The sequence below is a fragment of the Mustela lutreola genome, chromosome 5 (assembly GCF_030435805.1).
Source record: "Mustela lutreola isolate mMusLut2 chromosome 5, mMusLut2.pri, whole genome shotgun sequence".
In the NCBI taxonomy this organism is placed as follows: Eukaryota; Metazoa; Chordata; class Mammalia; order Carnivora; family Mustelidae; genus Mustela; species Mustela lutreola.
In genome coordinates, this window is record NC_081294.1 from 119,909,354 (window position 1) to 119,930,147 (window position 20,794).

General features: G+C 38.3%; 1 protein-coding gene across 11 annotated transcripts in view; it reads right to left on the reverse strand.

Moving 5' to 3' along the window:
• Positions 1–20,794, reverse strand: part of MCTP1 (multiple C2 and transmembrane domain containing 1) — a 543,974-nt gene that overhangs the window by 233,356 nt on the left and 289,824 nt on the right. For all 11 annotated transcript variants that reach the window (XR_009354067.1, XM_059175490.1, XM_059175489.1 and 8 more), the window contains exons 3-5: positions 20,303–20,445; positions 4,617–4,696; positions 431–542 (exon numbers count right to left, since the gene is read on the reverse strand). Coding sequence is in view for 10 of the 11 variants with exons in the window: in XM_059175490.1 (XP_059031473.1) it covers positions 431–542; positions 4,617–4,696; positions 20,303–20,445 (335 nt within the window). In the remaining variant the exon portion in view is untranslated. The remainder of the gene's footprint in view (positions 1–430; positions 543–4,616; positions 4,697–20,302; positions 20,446–20,794) is intronic.

Here is a 20,794-nt window from a genome sequence, read left to right on the forward strand (position 1 = left end):
ATAATTTCACCTCATTTTTCTTTGTTATGGTACACCAGACAATACGGTCAAAACAGTAGAGTCTGGATACCTCCGTGTGGAATTCCAAATATTCAATTCAGTAGCAAATGTATTCCCTGAATGAATGCTACCATTTGCCTGCAACGTAACATGTCTGAAATTCAGAAATGAAATTATAATAAAAATTGCAAACGTGTCCCTTATTTACAACAAGAGGTTCCGATCTGGAGCACAGAACAGGAAATTTGAGTCGAAAAAGATGTAAAATGCAGGGACTAAGGAATACCCAGGATACTTACGGAAACAAAGAACAGGCCCGACTTTCATACGCAGCTTCTCTTTATTATCACCTCTGGGTTCAAAGAAGACCCATGACATTTCACCAAGTGAGAGCAAGAAAGCACTCCTACAAGGCTGTGGGGCAACTTACCACATCCCTGTGTTCTCCTTCTTTAGGGGTAAGGATGACAGAGAGCAAAATGATTCCAAGGTAATGATCAGGATAATGGGGATCTTTCAATGTTAGGGTCACATCTGTGGGCCTATGATATAAAATATTAAGATTGTGAGCAGTCATTAAATGGATAGGCCAAAAATATATTTTATATTGACAATTTATTATATTAATATTTTGCATTTTAAAAAATTAATATATAATGTATTATTAGCCCCAGAGGTACAGGTCTGTGAATTGCCGGGTTTACACACTTCACAGCACTCACCATAGCACATACCTTCCCCAATGTCCATAACCCTACCACCCTCTCCCTACTCCCCTCCCGCCGGCCCCCCTCAGTTTGTTTTGTGAGATTAAGAGTCTCTTATGGTTGGTCTCCCTCCCGATCCCACCTTGTTTCATTTATTCTTTTCCTACCCCTCAAACCCCCCACGTTGCCTCTCAACTTCCTCATATCAGGGAGATCATCTGATAGACAATTTATCATTTTAAAAAGAAAGCCAATTGTGTTTTCTTTACTTTTCCAGTATAACTTCTGTTGCTATTGAAATATCATTAAATCACAATTGTAGATCAAATGGAAATACTTGGGTTCACTGCAGATGTCTCAGTCCTGCCTGGGGTTCTAGAAGGCTGGGAAACTATAACAGTATTGAGAAATCCACAAGTCCTTTTTTTTTTTTTTAAGGATCTCTAAACACACAGAAAGCAAAGCCACTATTTTCTATAAATTTGAGACTAAAAAGTAAGTGAGGGTCATTTACAGACCACTCCATGATTTAGAATGAATGGATGAATGGGAAAAAAGGAAAGGATAAAATATAACTCGCCTAATATACATCATAGACATAATTTTTATTTTTTTATGTTTTTAACAGACTCCATTGTTTAAAATGCTTCTATATATTTTGGCTGTTTAAACCTATGTCTAAACAATTTTTAGGTTTAGAAACATGAGGAAATCCATTGTTAGTGGATCCAGAGTTAGTGCATACTTAGAAAGCTTTAGAATCATGTATGTCTGAGGAAGAGATTATGAATTACTCGGTATTACCCAAATTCACTTTTACAAATAATACAAAACACACATTCAACTGACAATGGGTAGGTAATATCTTATTTCCATATTTCAGTTAAACAAATATTTCAGTTTTAACAAATGCATGTTAAGTTTTATAGTATATATGTGTATATGATATATACATAAATATATTTTATATAGAATTTGATTTGGTTCATTTTGTTAAGCAAACAGGGGTTCATGCACTCTGTAAACTTAAGGGATTGTGGAATATGCAATACAAACTTAAATCTTTAAATGTTGTCAAATTAGGCATGTTCCCTTACTTGTTCAGTCACTTGTTCTTTTCATTCACAAAACATGTATTAAGCACATATGAAATACCACACACTGTGCTAAGCTCTGGATAAAAAACAGATGTCAAGATCAAAGATAACGTTATCTTCAGGGAGCTTAACAATTAATAAATGATACAGTTGGAGCCTAGTTTTGGGGAGGGCTTGGTGGGAAAAGCTGGTCCAAATAAGAATTTTCAATTCTGTCGGCACATCAGAATTCATTGGGGAGCTTTTAAAAAGTGTCTATTCCCTAATTCTACCCATGATGACCCTGGTTCGATAGATAAAAGGTGGGATGTGGAAATTTATATTGTTTGCAAAGCTCTTGAGTGATTTTCCCATACAACCAGGATTGAGAAAAGCAGATACTTTTTATTGCTAAGATGAAATACTAGGAGACTCTTTCACATGATGCTTAATTTTTACCAAGTCAAGGGATAATGTCATGAGAAAAAATGAACAGTTTTCTGACGTCAGAGGTTTTAACTGAAACATGAAAAATTAGACTGATAATACACGTTATAATAGTTGTGATCCAAATTGCTTCATGATCAATTTAGTTACAACTGATCACTGTGGTTTGACAATTTGTTCCTTTTATCTTAAGAAATTCATGTTAAGCATTATAAAAGATATGTACATATTATACATACATATATATTTTTATATGGGGTTACAATTTTATTTGATTCATTTCCCTGTAATGAATACATATAAATTTAATAGAAACAACTTCATTACATTTTTATAATGATTACACAATAAAAGATTTAAGAACATTTGCAATTGTTTTATGATGATTATCTATTATTTTTTTCTTTTCTTTTCTTTTTTTTAAGATTTTATTTATTTATTTGAGAAAGAGAGAGAGCTTGAGAGGGGAGAAGGTCAGAGGGAGAAGTAGACTCCCCATGGAGCTGGGAGCCCAATGTGGAACTCCATTGTGGGACTCCAGGATTATGACCTGAACAGAAGGCAGTCGCTTAACCAACTGAGCCGCCCTGATTATCTATTATTTTCTTTTAATGTAAAACCTTAATGCATTATATAGTAAGATAAGTATTTATATGGCTACTACCATTATCCATTTATCTGCACCCAGGGACTACTGATTTATACATAGAATGTAATGGTATATACCAGCTAGTGATTTTAAAAAGTAGTTTGTTTAGAACTTTTTGTTTAAAGAGTAGGATGTTTATGTGGTTTTGAGAGGAAGGAATGGTTAAATACAAAAAATAAGTAATGTGTCAAAATAAACACAAAATGCTTATATATAATCTCTTTTTATTTTCTTAATCATCTCATATTTTTTTCCATTTAAAGTTATTTTTCACCAGTGATTTATCTTTAATAGAGAACAAGGGAAATTTATGAATTGAACTGATTGGAATTTACGAGTTGAATCTGTAATTCAATCCAGCAATTTGCATATCCTTTAGCAGAAGTCCACAGAAAAAATAACTGTGGCCTTTATAAAAGAACACCACAGTCCATTCTAGTTGGAACTCAGTTTTCATGATGATGGACTACATAAAAAACCATCTAACACACGTCCTTCCACTGCGGTGAGGGAGGGGAGTCAGCAATTACTAGGCCTGTCATTAGCTCAGCCCACAGGAAGTTGTAGGTTGAAGTGGAGGACGTGCAGGAGGTACAGAGAAGTCTGCTCTTTTGTCCAGCCCATGACAAAAATGACTATTGGAAGTCATTTGTCAGAATAAGGTGTCGGCGTGCTCAAACGTAGTTGACTGTAATAGATAAGGGGATTCTACTGTTTCTATTTCATTTGCTCTTAACATATAAAATAGCCATCCGGTCTATTACTCTGCTTTCTGGCTTTCCATGACTCCTGCCACATGATGTACATAATCAACTAAAACATCTTAAAACCATCAAAGATCTCACAGCTTCCTATGCAATCTATCCCAGCACTGCTTGACCCTTTTAAGACATATTTTTTCCCTTTCTAGTAATAATTCAAAGCTCCCAGTTGAAATATATTTTTTAAAAACATAAGCCCAGGGTTGCCTAGGTGGCTCAGTGGGTTGAAGCCTCTGCCTTCAGCTCAGGTCATGATCTCAGGGTCCTGGGATCGAGCCCCGCATCAGGCTCTCTGCTCGGCAGGAAGCCTGTTTTCTGCCTCTCTGCCTACTTGTGATCTCTGTCTGTCAAATAAATAAATAAAACCTTTAAAAAAAACCATAAGCCCATAATTAGGTATGAGGAATGACTAATATTAGTAATAATTATATAACTTTACAAATAGTCAAGCAATGATGAACTAATCTGAGAAGATACAACTAATCTTCCTCCATGTTTGAGGCACTCTTAGATAACCTAGGATTACCAGTGATAGCAAAATTAGAGTGTACGTGGGCTCAGGTGATAAGGGAGTGGCTGGTTTTGAAGCAAGGTACACGTTTTATTTCTTATACGGTGGCCTGATTCTTAAATTAATAATTTTGAATAACATGGATAATCTGCTTTACGTCCCACTACACCCATACCAGTTGTGTGAAAAGTAAGGGATGTGTCTTTTATCTTTATTGTTGGGAGACAAAGCAGGTGTCCAAGAATTTTTCTCCTGAATAATGGTTGTTGAATGAGAGAATCAAAGAAGATGCTAGTATTTCCACTGGGTAGATAAGAAAGATGAACTTGAAAAAGACTGGCTAGCATGAGGCTCACAACAACAAATGAGAGAACAGTGACTAGATAACGGATCTGCTGACATTTTCTATTACACAGGCCTAGCTTCCCAACAAGAAGTAGCAATATTATAAAGGTTCAAAGTTACCTGTTCAACTCCAATTGTGTGAGATCCAGAAACGCTGAGCCCATAAAGTCATCCTGTAGTCCAAAATCATAGTCAAATACCTAAGAAGCCAAAGAGACAAGGCAATTATTAGAACTAATTCTATATAAGCTCTAAATAAAAATATCTTGATTATAAAATACTGGTTGTCTATGTCACCAAGACCAATGAAACTTCTTAATATTTTTAAAAATCACTTTGCTTGAAATGTTAGGGTCTTGCAAAACATACAAAGGAAACTACCTTTAACTTTGTACTTAAAATTGCTGTTTTATATCAAATAGAACTTTAAGGAAGATGAAAAACGAAATCAAATAAATATAGCAAATCATCAAAAATCTGAGGAATACAGGCTTAGAATATTTCCCCATATTATTAGCATTACTGAAAGGAAAACTAAGTTGGTATGAAAGTCAACAAATACGTCTTCTCTAGTGGGTTACTGGTGATGAGACTATAATTCTAATCGCTGTATTTTTCAGGTCACTGAAGATAAATTCTGTGTTATTATAGGAAAATGCTGTTTTAAATATACAAATAAGTAAAAATTGAGATGTTGTTATTAAAGCAGTTTGTAAAGTTATATTAAGGCTAAGTCAAATTAAGTTTTTATCATCAAAAGCAAGGCTAGGAAATAATATTAACAAAACTACCAACAACAAACAGAAAGGAAAAGAGAGAATGCTACTTCTTCCTTCTTACAAAACTATTTATCCAGTATCTTCTCTATGCCTTTCACGTTTCTTATTCACCCTATGATGAATATAGGGTGAATAAGAAAGCAGTGTCCCTGATCTCTTGGGACCTGCATTTAGGAGCTGAGATGGTTCATTAAAACCCAAACAGATATATACAGGTCAGTGAGGAGTGCTGTGGACACACATGTCTAAGGGGGTGTGTTGGGAGCTGCTATTTTAGACTGGAAGTCCAGGAAGGCCTTTTGGAGGAAATATGCATGAAGAGACTGGAATAATGAGAAGGATTAAGCCAGTTTGGGAAGATCACTCCCAGGCAGAAGAAAGAGCAGTTGAATAGCATACTCAAGAGTTCTCCAGAAGCCAGGGCGGTTGAAGCCCACTGAGAAAGATGGAGAGGGAAAGAAGCCTGGAGAAGATGGCTGAGGGCAAGGTCAGTTAGGGCCGTGTGCAAAAAACTCTAAGTAAATGAGAGTTGGCTAACTTCCAACCATTGTTAATTTTCTTTACTCAGTCATCCCTTCTGCCAATATTGATCAAGTATTAATAATGTACAAGATAATACGCTTGGCACTGTGTCAGCAGTGGTGAGCAAAGCTGACACCGTGGAGGCTTACAGTTTAGTGAGGAAGATAGAGGCTAAATAAGGAAGGGCACAGGGGATACATAATTACAAATTGTGGTAAGGGTTGTAAAGAACAGAGTGTGAAAAGAATAAAAATAACAATAGAGAGCAGGGAAAACTTAAGGTGGAGAAAAGACATAAAGTTGGGGGCTGTGCTTTCTGACCTTTTCTTTCTTTTTTTTTTTTTTTTTTTAAGATTTTATTTATTTATTTGACAGAGGCCTGATATGGGGCTTGATGTGGGGCTCGATGTGGGGCTCGATGTGGGGCTCTATCCCAGGACCCCGGGATCATGAGGCTTTAACACTCTGAGCCACCCAGGCGCCCTCTTCCTAACCTTTTCATATAGAAAGTCTTTGGAATCCATAGCCTAGCATTCCTGAGCCCAAATCAGCATGACTGGCCTCAACAGTTAGAAAGTTTGAAGGAGAGGGAACAGTATGTACATAGCCCTGAATGACTGTTTTTTTTTTTTTTTTCTCTAGAATAAGTAGAGTTTGAGTTAAGCAAACTTACTATGTAAAAAAATTGATAAATAAACAGAAAGATAAACACTTTGCATTACAAAAGGATTCTTATATTGGAAGAGCCCCAAGGGGATTTATTTAAGTGATAAGTTCCCCTAATATCTTCTAAATTATTCAATTTATAGTCATTTGATTTACACACAACCTTTCAGGAGTACATTTGTTATAGACAGCACAGTTCTCCTGTAATAAATATTCTCCTTGATCAATTGCACTTCTGAGCTCTAGTCATCGGCTCAGTGGCGTATCACATGAGTATATTACAACATCAACAGGCAAAGGACATGTCAGTATTTGCAAGTGGCTGCAGAAGGGTATTTTACAACAAAAGAATTACACTAATGATTAAATATATTCCTCTTACACAACCTCTTCTAACCGTACCACCCTAAGGCTTAAAATCTTGGGGACCCTAGTGGTAATCAATGAGACCATCTGGGCTACATCTAGACATGAAGTCTGGAGTAGTCTGGAGACAGTGAAGTGGAGAGCTGAGAATCCAGTGCCTTGACTAGAAGAGACAGCCCAGCCGAGTGATGGTATATTCAAACTCTCTTTACTCTCATGGTGAAAGTCTTTCTCACAGCAATAATGCTAGGTGCTTCCTTAAGTTCTCTTATTACTTAGCAAGGGCATACATATGGGAAAGAACAGAACCACCAGAATCCATTCATTAATGAAGTTATTAGCTATGCTACTTGGTTCTAAGCTCCATAAATTGCTTGTCAGAAGGAGCATCGCTGTAGGGGGAGTTTCAGAAATACAGAGCACAGAGAAGAGATAAAATAGGTTAGATAAACTAGTAAAAAATCGTTAAAAAAGAAAAAGGTAACAGTTAAAAAAAAATTTTACCCAAAGGCGAGAAAAAAAAAATGAAAAAGAAAAAATTAAATTAACTGCAAGACTAAAAAAAAATCACAGGAAAAAAGCCATGAGTTCCGTGCTTGGCTTTCTCCTCCTCTGGAATTCTGCTGCTCTCCTTGGTATTGAAACCGCACTCCTTGGTAGGTGAACTTGGTCTCGGCTGGATTTCTTGTTGATCTTCTGGGGGAGGGGCCTGTTGTAGGGATTCTCAAGTGTCTTTGCCCCAGGCGGAATTACACCGCCCTTACCGGGGGCCGGGGTGAGTAATCCGCTCGGGTTTGCTTTCAGGAGCTTTTGTTCCCTGAGCGCTTTCCGTAGAGTTCCGGAGGACGGGAATACAAATGGCGGCCTCCTGGTCTCCGGCCCGGAGGAGCCGAGAGCCCAGGGCCCCACTCCTCAGTGCGCCCTCAGAGAACAGCGCCCAGTTACTCCCGTCTGCCTGACCTCCGGCCGCGCTCCGAGCTCACCGAGCCTGCGACCGGTTCAAGGTAACACGGAGCTGCGAGCTTACTGTCGGCTCTGTCTCTGTAGCCGGCTTTCCCGTTCCAATACCCGCAAGCTCTGCGACACTCAGACACCCCCGATCCTTCTGTGACCCTGCGGGACCTGAGGCCACGCTGACCCCGTGTGGGCTTCGCCCCGGTTTAGCCTCTGGAGCGATGTCCCTCAGCGGAACAGACTTTTAAAAGTCCTGATTTTGTGCGCGGTTGCTCCGCTGCTTGCCGGGAGCCGGCCCCTCCCCCCGGGGTCTATCTTCCCGTCGCTTTGGATTCACTTCTCCGCCGGTCCTACCTTTCAGAAAGTGGTTGTTTTTCTGTTTCCAGAATTGCTGTTCTTCTTCTCTTCGATCTGCCGATGGATTTTCAGGTGTTTGCAATCTTTAGATAAGCTATCTAGCTGATCTCCGGCTAGCTGAAGCAGTCTCAGCTTGCTACTTCTCCGCTATATTTTTTTTACATTTTTCTTAGGTGTTTTCTTTTTTTAAAAATTCTTTTCTTTTCTTTTTTTTTTTTTCTTTTTCTTTTCTTTTTGTTTTTTTTTTCTTTCTTCCTTTTTGAACCTCTTTTTATCCCCTTTCTCCCCACTCACGATTTTGGATCTCTTCTAATTTGGTTAAAGCATATTTTCCTGGGGTTGTTGCCACCCTTTTAGTATTTTACTTGCCCCTTCATTTACTCTTATCTGGACAAAATGACAAGACGTAAAAATTCAACACAAAAAAAAGAACAAGAGGCAGTACCGAAGGCTAGGGACCTAATCAATACAGACATCGGTAATATGTCAGATCTAGAGTTCAGAATGACAATTCTCAAGGTTCTAGCCGGGCTCGAAAAAGGCATGGAAGATATTAGAGAAACCCTCTCGAGAGATATAAAAGCCCTTTCTGGAGAAATAAAAGAACTAAAATCTAACCAAGGTGAAATCAAAAAAGCTATTAATGAGGTGCAATCAAAAATGGAGGCTCTAACTGCTAGGATAAATGAGGCAGAAGAAAGAATTAGTGATATAGAAGACCAAATGACAGAGAATAAAGAAGCTGAGCAAAAGAGGGACAAACAGCTACTGGACCACGAGGGGAGAATTCGAGAGATAAGTGACACCATAAGACGAAACAACATTAGAATAATTGGGATTCCAGAAGAAGAAGAAAGAGAGAGGGGAGCAGAAGGTATACTGGAGAGAATTATTGGGGAGAATTTCCCCAATATGGCAAAGGGAACGAGCATCAAAATTCAGGAGGTTCAGAGAATGCCCCTCAAAATCAATAAGAATAGGCCCACACCCCGTCACCTAATAGTAAAATTTACAAGTCTCAATGACAAAGAGAAAATCCTGAAAGCAGCCCGGGAAAAGAAGTCTGTAACATACAATGGTAAAAATATTAGATTGGCAGCTGACTTATCCACAGAGACCTGGCAGGCCAGAAAGAGCTGGCATGGTATTTTCAGAGCACTAAACGAGAAAAACATGCAGCCAAGAATACTATATCCAGCTAGGCTATCATTGAAAATAGAAGGAGAGATTAAAAGCTTCCAGGACAAACAACAACTGAAAGAATTTGCAAATACCAAACCAGCTCTACAGGAAATATTGAAAGGGGTCCTCTAAGCAAAGAGAGAGCCTACAAGTGGTAGATCAGAAAGGAACAGAGACCATATACAGTAACAGTCACCTTACAGGCAATACAATGGCACTAAATTCATATCTCTCAATACTTACCCTGAATGTGAATGGGCTAAATGCCCCTGTCAAAAGACACAGGGTATCAGAATGGATAAAAAAACAAAACCCATCTATATGTTGCCTCCAAGAAACACATTTTAAGCCTGAAGACACCTCCAGATTTAAAGTGAGGGGGTGGAAAAGAATTTACCATGCTAATGGACATCAGAAGAAAGCAGGAGTGGCAATCCTTATATCAGATCAATTAGATTTTAAGCCAAAGACTATAATAAGAGATGAGGAAGGACACTATATCATACTCAAAGGGTCTGTCCAACAAGAAGATCTAACAATTTTAAATATCTATGCCCCCAATGTGGGAGCAGCCAACTATATAAACCAATTAATAACAAAATCAAAGAAACACATCAACAATAATACAATAATAGTAGGGGACTTTAACACTCCCCTCACTGAAATGGACAGGTCATCCAAGCAAAAGATCAGCAAGGAAATAAAGGCCTTAAATGACACACTGGACCAGATGGACATCACAGATATATTCAGAATATTTCATCCCAAAGCAACAGAATACACATTCTTCTCTAGTGCACATGGAACATTCTCCAGAATAGATCACATCCTCGGTCCTAAATCAGGACTCAACCAGTATCAAAAGATTGGGATCATTCCCTGCATATTTTCAGACCACAATGCTCTAAAGCTAGAACTCAACCACAAAAGGAAGTTTGGAAAGAACCCAAATACATGGAGACTAAACAGTATCCTTCTAAAGAATGAATGGGTCAACCGGGAAATTAAAGAAGAATTGAAAAAAATCATGGAAACAAATGATAATGAAAATACAACGGTTCAAAATCTGTGGGACACAACAAAGACAGTCCTGAGAGGAAAATATATAGCGGTACAAGCCTTTCTCAAGAAACAAGAAAGGTCTCAGGTACACAACCTAACCCTACACCTAAAGGAGCTGGAGAAAGAACAAGAAAGAAACCCTAAGCCCAGCAGGAGAAGAGAAATCATAAAGATCAGAGCAGAAATCAATGAAATAGAAACCAAAAAAACAATAGAACAAATCAACGAAAGTAGGAGCTGGTTCTTTGAAAGAATTAATAAAATTGATAAACCCCTGGCCCGACTTATCAAAAAGAAAAGAGAAAGGACCCAAATAAATAAAATCATGAATGAAAGAGGAGAGATCACAACTAACACCAATGAAATACAAACTATTATAAGAACATACTATGAGCAACTCTACGGCAATAAATTTGACAATCTGGAAGAAATGGTTGCATTCCTAGAAACATATAAACTACCACAACTGAACCAGGAAGAAATAGAAAGCCTGAACAGACCCATAACCAGTAAGGAGATTGAAACAGTCATTAAAAATCTCCAAACAAACAAAAGCCCAGGGCCAGACGGCTTCCCAGGGGAATTCTACCAAACATTTAAAGAAGAACTAATTCCTATTCTCCTGAAACTGTTCCAAAAAATAGAAATGGAAGGAAAACTTCCAAACTCATTTTATGAGGCCAGCATCACCTTGATCCCAAAACCAGACAAGGATCCCACCAAAAAAGAGAGCTATAGACCGATATCCTTGATGAACACAGATGCGAAAATACTCAACAAAATACTAGCCAATCGGATTCAACAGTACATTAAAAAGATTATTCACCACGACCAAGTGGGATTTATTCCAGGGCTGCAAGGTTGGTTCAACATCCGCAAATCAGTCAATGTGATACAACACATCAATAAAAGAAAGAACAAGAACCATATGATACTCTCAATAGATGCTGAAAAAGCATTTGACAAAGTACAACATCCCTTCCTGATCAAAACTCTTCAAAGTGTAGGGATAGAGGGCACATACCTCAATATCATCAAAGCCATCTATGAAAAACCCACTGCAAATATCATTCTCAATGGAGAAAAACTGAAAGCTTTTCCGCTAAGGTCAGGAACACGGCAGGGATGTCCATTATCACCACTGCTATTCAACATCGTACTAGAGGTCCTAGCCTCAGCAATCAGACAACAAAAGGAAATTAAAGGCATCCAAATCGGCAAAGAAGAAGTCAAATTATCACGCTTCGCAGATGATATGATACTATATGTGGAAAACCCAAAAGACTCCACTCCAAAACTGCTAGAACTTATACAGGAATTCAGTAAAGTGTCAGGATATAAAATCAATGCACAGAAATCAGTTGCATTTCTCTACACCAACAGCAAGACAGAAGAAAGAGATATTAAGGAGTCAATCCCATTTACAATTGCATCCAAAACCATAAGATACCTAGGAATAAACCTAACCAAAGAGACACAGAATCTATACTCAGAAAACTATAAAGTACTCATGAAAGAAATTGAGGAAGACACAAAGAAATGGAAAAATGTGCCATGCTCCTGGATTGGAAGAATAAATATTGTGAAAATGTCTATGCTACCTAAAGCAATCTACACATTTAATGCAATTCCTATCAAAGTACCATCCATCTTTTTCAAAGAAATGGAACAAATAATTCTAAAATTTATATGGAACCAGAAAAGACCTCGAATAGCCAAAGGGATATTGAAAAAGAAAGCCAACGTTGGTGGCATCACAATTCCGGACTTCAAGCTCTATTACAAAGCTGTCATCATCAAGACAGCATGGTACTGGCACAAAAACAGACATATAGATCAATGGAACAGAATAGAGAGCCCAGAAATAGACCCTCAAATCTATGGTCATCTAATCTTCGACAAAGCAGGAAAGAATGTCCAATGGAAAAAAGACAGTCTTTTCAATAAATGGTGCTGGGAAAATTGGACAGCCACATGCAGAAAAATGAAATTGGACCATTTCCTTACACCACACACAAAAATAGACTCAAAATGGATGAAGGACCTCAATGTGCGAAAGGAATCCATCAAAATCCTTGAGGAGAACACGGGCAGCAACCTCTTCGACCTCTGCCGCAGCAACATCTTCCTAGGAACAACGCAAAAGGCAAGGGAAGCAAGGGAAAAAATGAACTACTGGGATTTCATCAAGATCAAAAGCTTTTGCACAGCAAAGGAAACAGTTAACAAAATCAAAAGACAACTGACAGAATGGGAGAAGATATTTGCAAACGACATATCAGATAAAGGACTAGTGTCCAGAATCTATAAAGAACTTAGCAAACTCAACACCCAAAGAACAAATAATCCAATCAAGAAATGGGCAGAAGACATGAACAGACATTTCTGCAAAGAAGACATCCAGATGGCGAACAGACACATGAAAAAGTGCTCCATATCACTCGGCATCAGGGAAATACAAATCAAAACCACAATGAGATATCACCTCACACCAGTCAGAATGGCTAAAATCAACAAGTCAGGAAATGACAGATGCTGGCAAGGATGCGGAAAAAGGGGAACCCTCCTACACTGTTGGTGGGAATGCAAGCTGGTGCAGCCACTCTGGAAAACAGCATGGAGGTTCCTCAAAATGTTGAAAATAGAACTGCCCTATGACCCAGCAATTGCACTATTGGGTATTTACCCTAAAGATACAAATGTAGTGATCCAAAGGGGCACATGCACCCGAATGTTTATAGCAGCAATGTCCACAATAGCCAAACTATGGAAAGAACCTAGATGTCCATCAACAGATGAATGGATCAAGAAGATGTGGTATATATACACAATGGAATACTATGCAGCCATCAAAAGAAATGAAATCTTGCCATTTGCAACAACATGGATGGAACTAGAGCGTATCATGCTTAGCGAAATAAGTCAAGCAGAGAAAGACAACTATCATATGATCTCCCTGATATGAGGAAGTGGTGATGCAACATGGAGGCTTAAGTGGGTAGAAGAATAAATGAAAGAAGATGGGATTGGGAGGGAGACAAACCATAAGTGACTCTTAATCTCACAAAAGAAACTGAGGGTTGCTGGGGGGAGGGGGTTTGGGAGAAGGGGGTGGGATTATGGACATTGGGGAGGGTATGTGATTTGGTGTGTGCTGTGAAGTGTGTAAACCTGGTGATTCACAGACCTGTACCCCTGGGGATAAAAATATATGTTTATAAAAAATAAAAATTAAAAAAAAAATAGGGAAACATACTCCCACTGCAATAAGAACACGCACAATTAACACTGATTAATGTTTATTCAATATTTGCTATCCTGTTAGGCACTGCTATTCGTTAAACACATTGCGGAAATTTTTTTTCAAGATTTTATTTACTTACTAGTCAGAGAGAGAGTGAGAACACAAGCAGGGGGAGCAGCAGGCAGAGGGAGAAGCAGGCTCCCCACTGAACAAGGACTCCCCCCCCCCTCACCCAACTGATGTGGGACTCCATCCCAGGACCCTAGGATCATGACATGAGCTAAAGGCAGACACTTAATCAACTGAGCCACCCAGGTGTCCCCGTTACGGAGACTTAAAAATTTATGTCTTACACAACTCAGTGAACAGGGTATCGTGTCCATTTTTCAGATGAGGAATCCAAAGCTTGGAAAAGTTTATATTACTTCCCCCCAGAACTCAGCACTTAGAAGAGGTCAGATTCAGATTCTATTGTGTGGGATGTTTTGTTCAGAACAGAACATATTGAAATTTAACAAAAGTGATTTAGCCACCCACTGTGAGTGAAGGCCTGTGAATTCATACCTAAACAGTTTTGATGGGATCCTTGCTTTGATGGAACCTCCCCTGGGAGAAGAGGAATCCTTAAGAAACATTAGATAACAGTTGCTTGGGCTCAGTTAACAACTCTCTTCATTCTCATGCAAGTTTAGAACAACGCGTGCTTCATTCTAATCGACAAATTTATTTAACATCTTGATTCAATCATCTTCCCAGAAAAATTGCATCTGGAAGCACACAAGCTAAGATGTTTTGGGATATAAGTAACAGAAACCTTGTCTCCCACAAATGGGATTTTGTTAGTTTGGATGACTGAAACACCCATAGGTGCTTAAGACTTCAGCGGAGTTTTTAACTGTCAGCTCAAAAGCTTCATAAATTTATTCATTTATGAAGTTACTTGAGAAATATTTGGTCGGCATCTACAATGTGCCAAATAGTATTCTAGGCACTGAATATGGCGGTGAATGGGACAAAGTCTCTGATTTCTTGGGGCTTACAAATGGGGGACATAGACAATAAACAATTGCACGTTAGGTAGTAGTAAATGTCATGGAGGAAAATATCTCAGGGTATGGTAGTGATGGGAAGTGCTATTTACAGAAGATGCTTAGGAGACAATCAGAGAGAGTAACATTCGAATAAAGAGGCATAGTGGGAATAGGATGTGGAAAAGGGGGCACCTGGGTGGCTCAGTGGGTTAAACCTCTGCCTTTGGCTCAGGTCATGATCTCAGGGTCCTGGGATCGAACCCCACACTGGGATCTCTACTCAGTGGGGAGCCTGCTTCCCCCTCTCTCTCTGCCTGCCTCTCTGCCTACTTGTGATCTCTCTCTCTTTGTCAAATAAATAAATAAATACAATCTTTTTTTTTTTTTTTTTTTTTAAAGGATATGGAGAAGGATCTAAATCACATAGTATAACCCAAGATGTAAGATTCTACTCAAGTATGTCCATAACTCATTTTCATGTCCAGGAAGCTTCAAAATAATCATTTCACTATACAAGAATAATTAAACTCTGAATTATAGGATTGACATTGTAAAACAAAGAAAATAAAATTTAACCATGGCCACAGCAATTAGTCAACTTTAGTGGAATAAAGACGCTTATGTGTCATAATTGCTGGGTAGACATAGGAAACCCTGAGTGTCTCCAAGTCTCACTCACCAATAAAATGAGGATGAGGATAGTTACTTGTCGGGTATTGTGAGGCTTACATGAGATAAAGTAGGCCTGGCACCCAGCATGGTGCTCAAGAAATGGTAGTTATTATTATTACAATGAAGATGTGGCCACAGATCCCATCTTCCCAAGATTCAGTAGCTTCACATGTTCTTTGCCTATAAGCCAAAAGCAAGTATGGTCACACATGCTTATTTCCTTGTTTTGTTTTGCTGTTGACTTTTTTGATGTTGTTGTCTAAAATAGTTGAGATTCTTGATTCATGCATTTAGGAAGTTTCATTGAACCACATAAGATAAAATGTCTAAGATAATATAAGCATCTAATTTTGGAATAATTTAGTTTGGATGCTGTTCAGTTCAGGGCTGGAAATATTTTCATTCCAATTACTTCGTTGTTCCTATTTAAAAGTCTAGAAAAGTGGCTCCTTACCCAAGCAGTGCATCAGAATAACCTACTGTGTTTCAAAAATATAAAAGAGGGGATTCTACCTCTGAGGTCCTGGATCAAAGTCTTTAGGGAAGACACTTGAACACCTAGATTCTTAAAAAACAAAACAAAACAAAAAAGTCCACACATAAACGAAACAAAACGAAACAAAAAACCTTTTATGGTAACTCTGATATACAGCCAGAGTTGATCACTGGTATATGACATTCGTTTTGAAAAAATATTATTTATTTATTTATTTATTTATTTATTTATTTGACAGAGAGAGAGAGAGAGAGATCACAAGTAGGCAGAGAGGCAAGCAGAGAGAGAGGGGGAAGCAAGCTCCCCGCTGAGCAGAGAGTCCGATGCAGGGCTCGATCCCAGGACCCTGAGATTGTGACCTGAGCCAAAGGCAGAGGCTTAACCCACCAAGCCAACCAGATGCCCTAGGTATATGACATTCTTTTAGAGACCTTAAAACCTAGGGAGAAATAATTTTGCATAAGATGGTAATATGGCCTTTAACGTGAACCATGGTTAAGAACTTTTTTTTTCTTTTTGAGAAGAGAAAGCCCATGTGTGAGCGTGGGGGCAGGGGTAGTGGAGAGGGAAAGAGAGAATTTTCAAGCAGACATTCTGCTGAGCGCAGAGCCACACAAGACTTGATCTCACCACCATGAGATCATGAGCTGAGCTGAGATCAAAAGTCATATGCTTAAACAACTGAGCCACCCTGGCACTACAAGGACTTCTTGATTTCAAATCTTAAGCTTGAATGGATATGAGTTACTAAAGGAACTGTCAATTTTGGTAAGATAACAGAAACAGTAATCTGACCCCAAAGATAATCACCTACCTAATTATCAAAAATTTTCTATTATTTAGAAAAGACTCCAATCTAATACCCAGATATCTAGCCTATGATTAGGCCAAACAAGTAGCAATTTACAGAAACATTTCCCCTTTCCCTTTCAGTTACTTTTCTCTCTTCTGCTGTAACTCTGGGTGTTCACTGTATACCTTGGCAAATAGTGTCAGTGAGATGAAAATCGAGAATTTAAGTCAATCAACTGAAATGGATGCAGAATTTACCCTATACTCTAAGATGTGTGCAGGAGCATCCCTGTGGCAGGCTCCAGTGGCTCTCACCTCTGTTAACAGCATTGTATTTAGGGTGGCTAAGTTGGTTAAGCATTTGTTTTCAGCTCAGATCATGATCCCAAGGGTCCTAGAGTTGAGCCCCACGTCGGGCTCCCTGCTCAGTGGGGAGCCCACTTCTCCCTCTGCCTCTGCCCCTCTTCTTGCTTATGTACTTTCTCTCTGTCAAATAAATAAAATCTTTAAAAAAATAGCACTGCATTTAAACCCTCAGCCTCTACTACTACCTTATAAGTATATTTCAAGTCCATGCCTATAAACTTGTTTTCACCTGCCCTTACTCTAAAATCATTTGGACTTGAAGGAATATTCTCATTAAAATTAAAATCTATATGAACTCCAACAAATTGGAAAGTATGTTATTATTTATTTTGTGTCTAGTTTTTTTAATATGACAATTCCAAGAAAAGTCTGTTTTTTTCTAGAATTGGTAAAAGCGCTGCAACTTTAATGCAATTTCATAACCTTGGCTCAGAACTGACTTTCGTTTCCCTTGGTAATCCTTACATTGATAGAAATCAGATTACAGGGTACATATGGACTTCTTTTTCCTTTAACTGTAGACGGGAGGGTTGTTGACAATATTTTTTAACCATCCAATACATGGATGCATTTTCATATCATCTGTCACTATAGAATCAGTTCGTCCCTAAGAGATCTTTCAGGCAAGATTAATCTCCCAGCATGGAGGACGTGGGTATCGTATCAAAATCAAGTCAGTCAATCACACAAGGCTGTGCAGAGACAATGAAAATGATGCAATGTTCATGAAATTCTAGTAACTCAAAGTATTTCTGCCCATGTATTTTGTTTAGGTCTCTGTGTGTACAAGATTAGGCAAAAAGTAGATAACATAACAAAGAGAAAAAAGAAGCAAAAACCTAGAGATTTTTCTAAAAAGAAGCCCTATGCATTTCACAGAAGGTGAAAATCGAAGGAAAAACAGGAAAGCATATTTAAAAGCACAAAGTAGTGCATTAAAATATCGTTATTTTAATGTTTGTATGTGAAATATTTGGAAAGCCAGTGTGATTCCTATTTAATCATTTTTCTTATGTAGACATAAGACATAGACATTTGTCACAAAAGTCACAAATATTTTACATTTCACTATTTTTTTCTGCTTGATGGAAGCCAAGTTGTGGCTATATGATGTCATACTTTGAAAACTCCAAGTGGTAAACAAACAAACAAAAAACACCAAAACCTTTGGGGTCTCTTACCTAGCTTCTTAGTTTATAGTACAGCGGTAGCCTAGGCCTTTGGCCAGCATGCAGTCTCACCGTCTCCGTGACAGTGGGAAGACAGGCACATACACATTCTTGCTCTCTCAGACCACAACAAAGTTTTTTGCCACCATTTCTCTGTGTAGGTCAGATTTTTGCTTATTTTTGAGCCTACTAAGATATTTCTTCTTGCAGATGCATTTTGACATTTAGGTTTCCAAAGAGATAAATAATCATTCTTGAGCACAAGAGTCTACGGAGTTCATTTTGTAACCCTTTCAGAGATTGGAGAAAGATCTTTCAAAGACCTGGTTCTGTGGTAGAGTAATATCCCAGAAGAGAGAGATCCACGGGAAAAGTAATTAAAAATAAATCCTTTTCATTCCATGCTTTTTCTATTATGTGACCTTAAACAAGATGCCCATAGTCAATCCTTACTACCATCTGCTTTGTTTCTTTCCTTTTTTTTTTTTTTTAAGATTTTATTTATTTATTTGACAGACAGAGATCACAAGTCGGCAGAGAGGCAGGCAGAGAGAGGGGGGAAGCAGGCTCCGTGCTGAGCAGAGAGCCCGATGCGGGGCTCGATCTCAGGACCCTGGGATCATGCCCTGAGCCGAAGGCAGAGACCCAACCCACCCAGCCACCCAGGCGCCCCTAACACCTGCTTTCTTTCCTCTCCTGTCCATCGTCCCCGTGGCTGTAGCTGCTCTAACTCCTCACTTCCTCCCTGGAAATAAAATTTCCTTTACATCCCACTTGTCTTTTTTTTTTTTTTCTTCCCCCAATTCCTTTTTCATCTTCTATCTCAGTTCTTTATTATGAAGTTATTTTCTTTTTTCTCATGCACATATTTCTTTCTTCTGGAAGTGGGGAGCAGGGGAAAAAAAAAAATCTCTCCAACCCAGAAGATCTCCGCTTTGGTGGAAGGAGGGTTGGCTTGAATATTCCCATATTCATAATTCTTATGCCGTCATACATTGCATATTAAAAGACAGTTCATGAATTCTATTTACTTGATTTTCTTTAGCCAATGTCCTCTTGAGACTATTTTTATGCAAATGCAGATCTATTTCCCTATAATGACTTCTAGAAACATATCAACTCTGTACCTAGGAAATTCTCTTTTCATCAATCTTATACTGTTTTGGAATGATTTCTTTTTTTTTTTTTAAAGACCCGTCAAGTGCAGTAGTGAGAAGGGGGAAAGAGTAGAATAAGGAGTTCATTCTGTAACTAGGAACAGTCAATTGAGATAACTCCCTGCCTTTGGACCAGCCAGTTCTGCTATGATTTTAATAAAATTTTGATTATTACCTTTTCTTTCTGTGGAAAAGAGAAACATCTGGAGGCAACATAAATGAAGAGTGGAGGGGAAGGAGGATGAGTAGAGATTGCTTAATTATATGAGATTTTTGGTTCATGTGCCCGTTGTGACAATATAGAAAAAAGGAGGCGTGTGGTTATTATGCTAAAAGTAGAAAAAAGTTTAGGCACTGGATGGATAGTCAGACAAAAGGAGCCACAAAGAGTATCTGTGGAGATATGAATTAGATACAGAAAAAAGTATCTAGATTCAGGTTAAAGAGAATTTAGATCAGGAAATAAGACAAGGTTTTATGGTTGCAATGATCTCCTTAAGTACTTCTCTTTTTTTTATTTTTATTTTTTAAAGTACATCAAGTGAGAAGAAAGACTATTTCTTCGTTCGTTTTCGGTAATTTAATAGAGGCAGGAAATCCACCCATGCCCTTTAACCCGTAGCCTTCTCATTTTCCAAGGACAATATTATTTTTTGCAACCAGTAATGGCAGAAATCCTGACAGAATTCTTGAACAGCATATTGCACGGAGACTTGTTTTAGAGAGCACTAAGTCAGTTAACTGTACCAAACAGGAGAAGACAGACTTCATAATCCTCCTAAATGACCAGCAATAGAACTGTGCCAAAGAGAAATGCTCCCGAGCGTCCCCTCCGCTCGGTTTCCTCTCTGTCGCACCATCCACGAACTAGAGTTGTGCACAACAGAATTTATCTCTGGCGAAAAATCTCATGAGACAGGGAGACATGATAGAAAACCACTAAACAGGGCGTCTTAGGTCATTGAATTAGCGGAAAACATAACTGGCTCACCTTGATATACAAAGGTTCCCTCAGATGTTCGACAAAAATGCAGGCTTTCTCTTCCCACACAGGATTGAGGTTCTTGTGTATTATTTTACTTCTAAAAACTTCTTTTCCTCCAATTTTAAACTTCACGTAGGGATCACTCGTCCCTGTGAAAGAGAGAGATTGATTCATGTTAGTCACAGTATTTGCTGGGAAGCAAGAGATTAGCTCATTTAAACAACAGGAAGTATTTAAAGGAATCAAAATCAAATCAAGCTTATCACATGGGAAAAGAAAAGTTAAGTGTTTGTTCCCAAAATTTTCCTTAAATTTTAAAGTGACTGTAAATATTAATAATAATTATTATATCTAAGTAATAATAACAGTAATCATTATTATTGTATCTGCTGATCTTAATTCGGTAACTCTGTCCCAGTATTTAAAAACCTCTTGCATACTGCATATGTAAATTTAATTCATATTATAAGTGATAGAGATTAATCTGACATTTCTCTT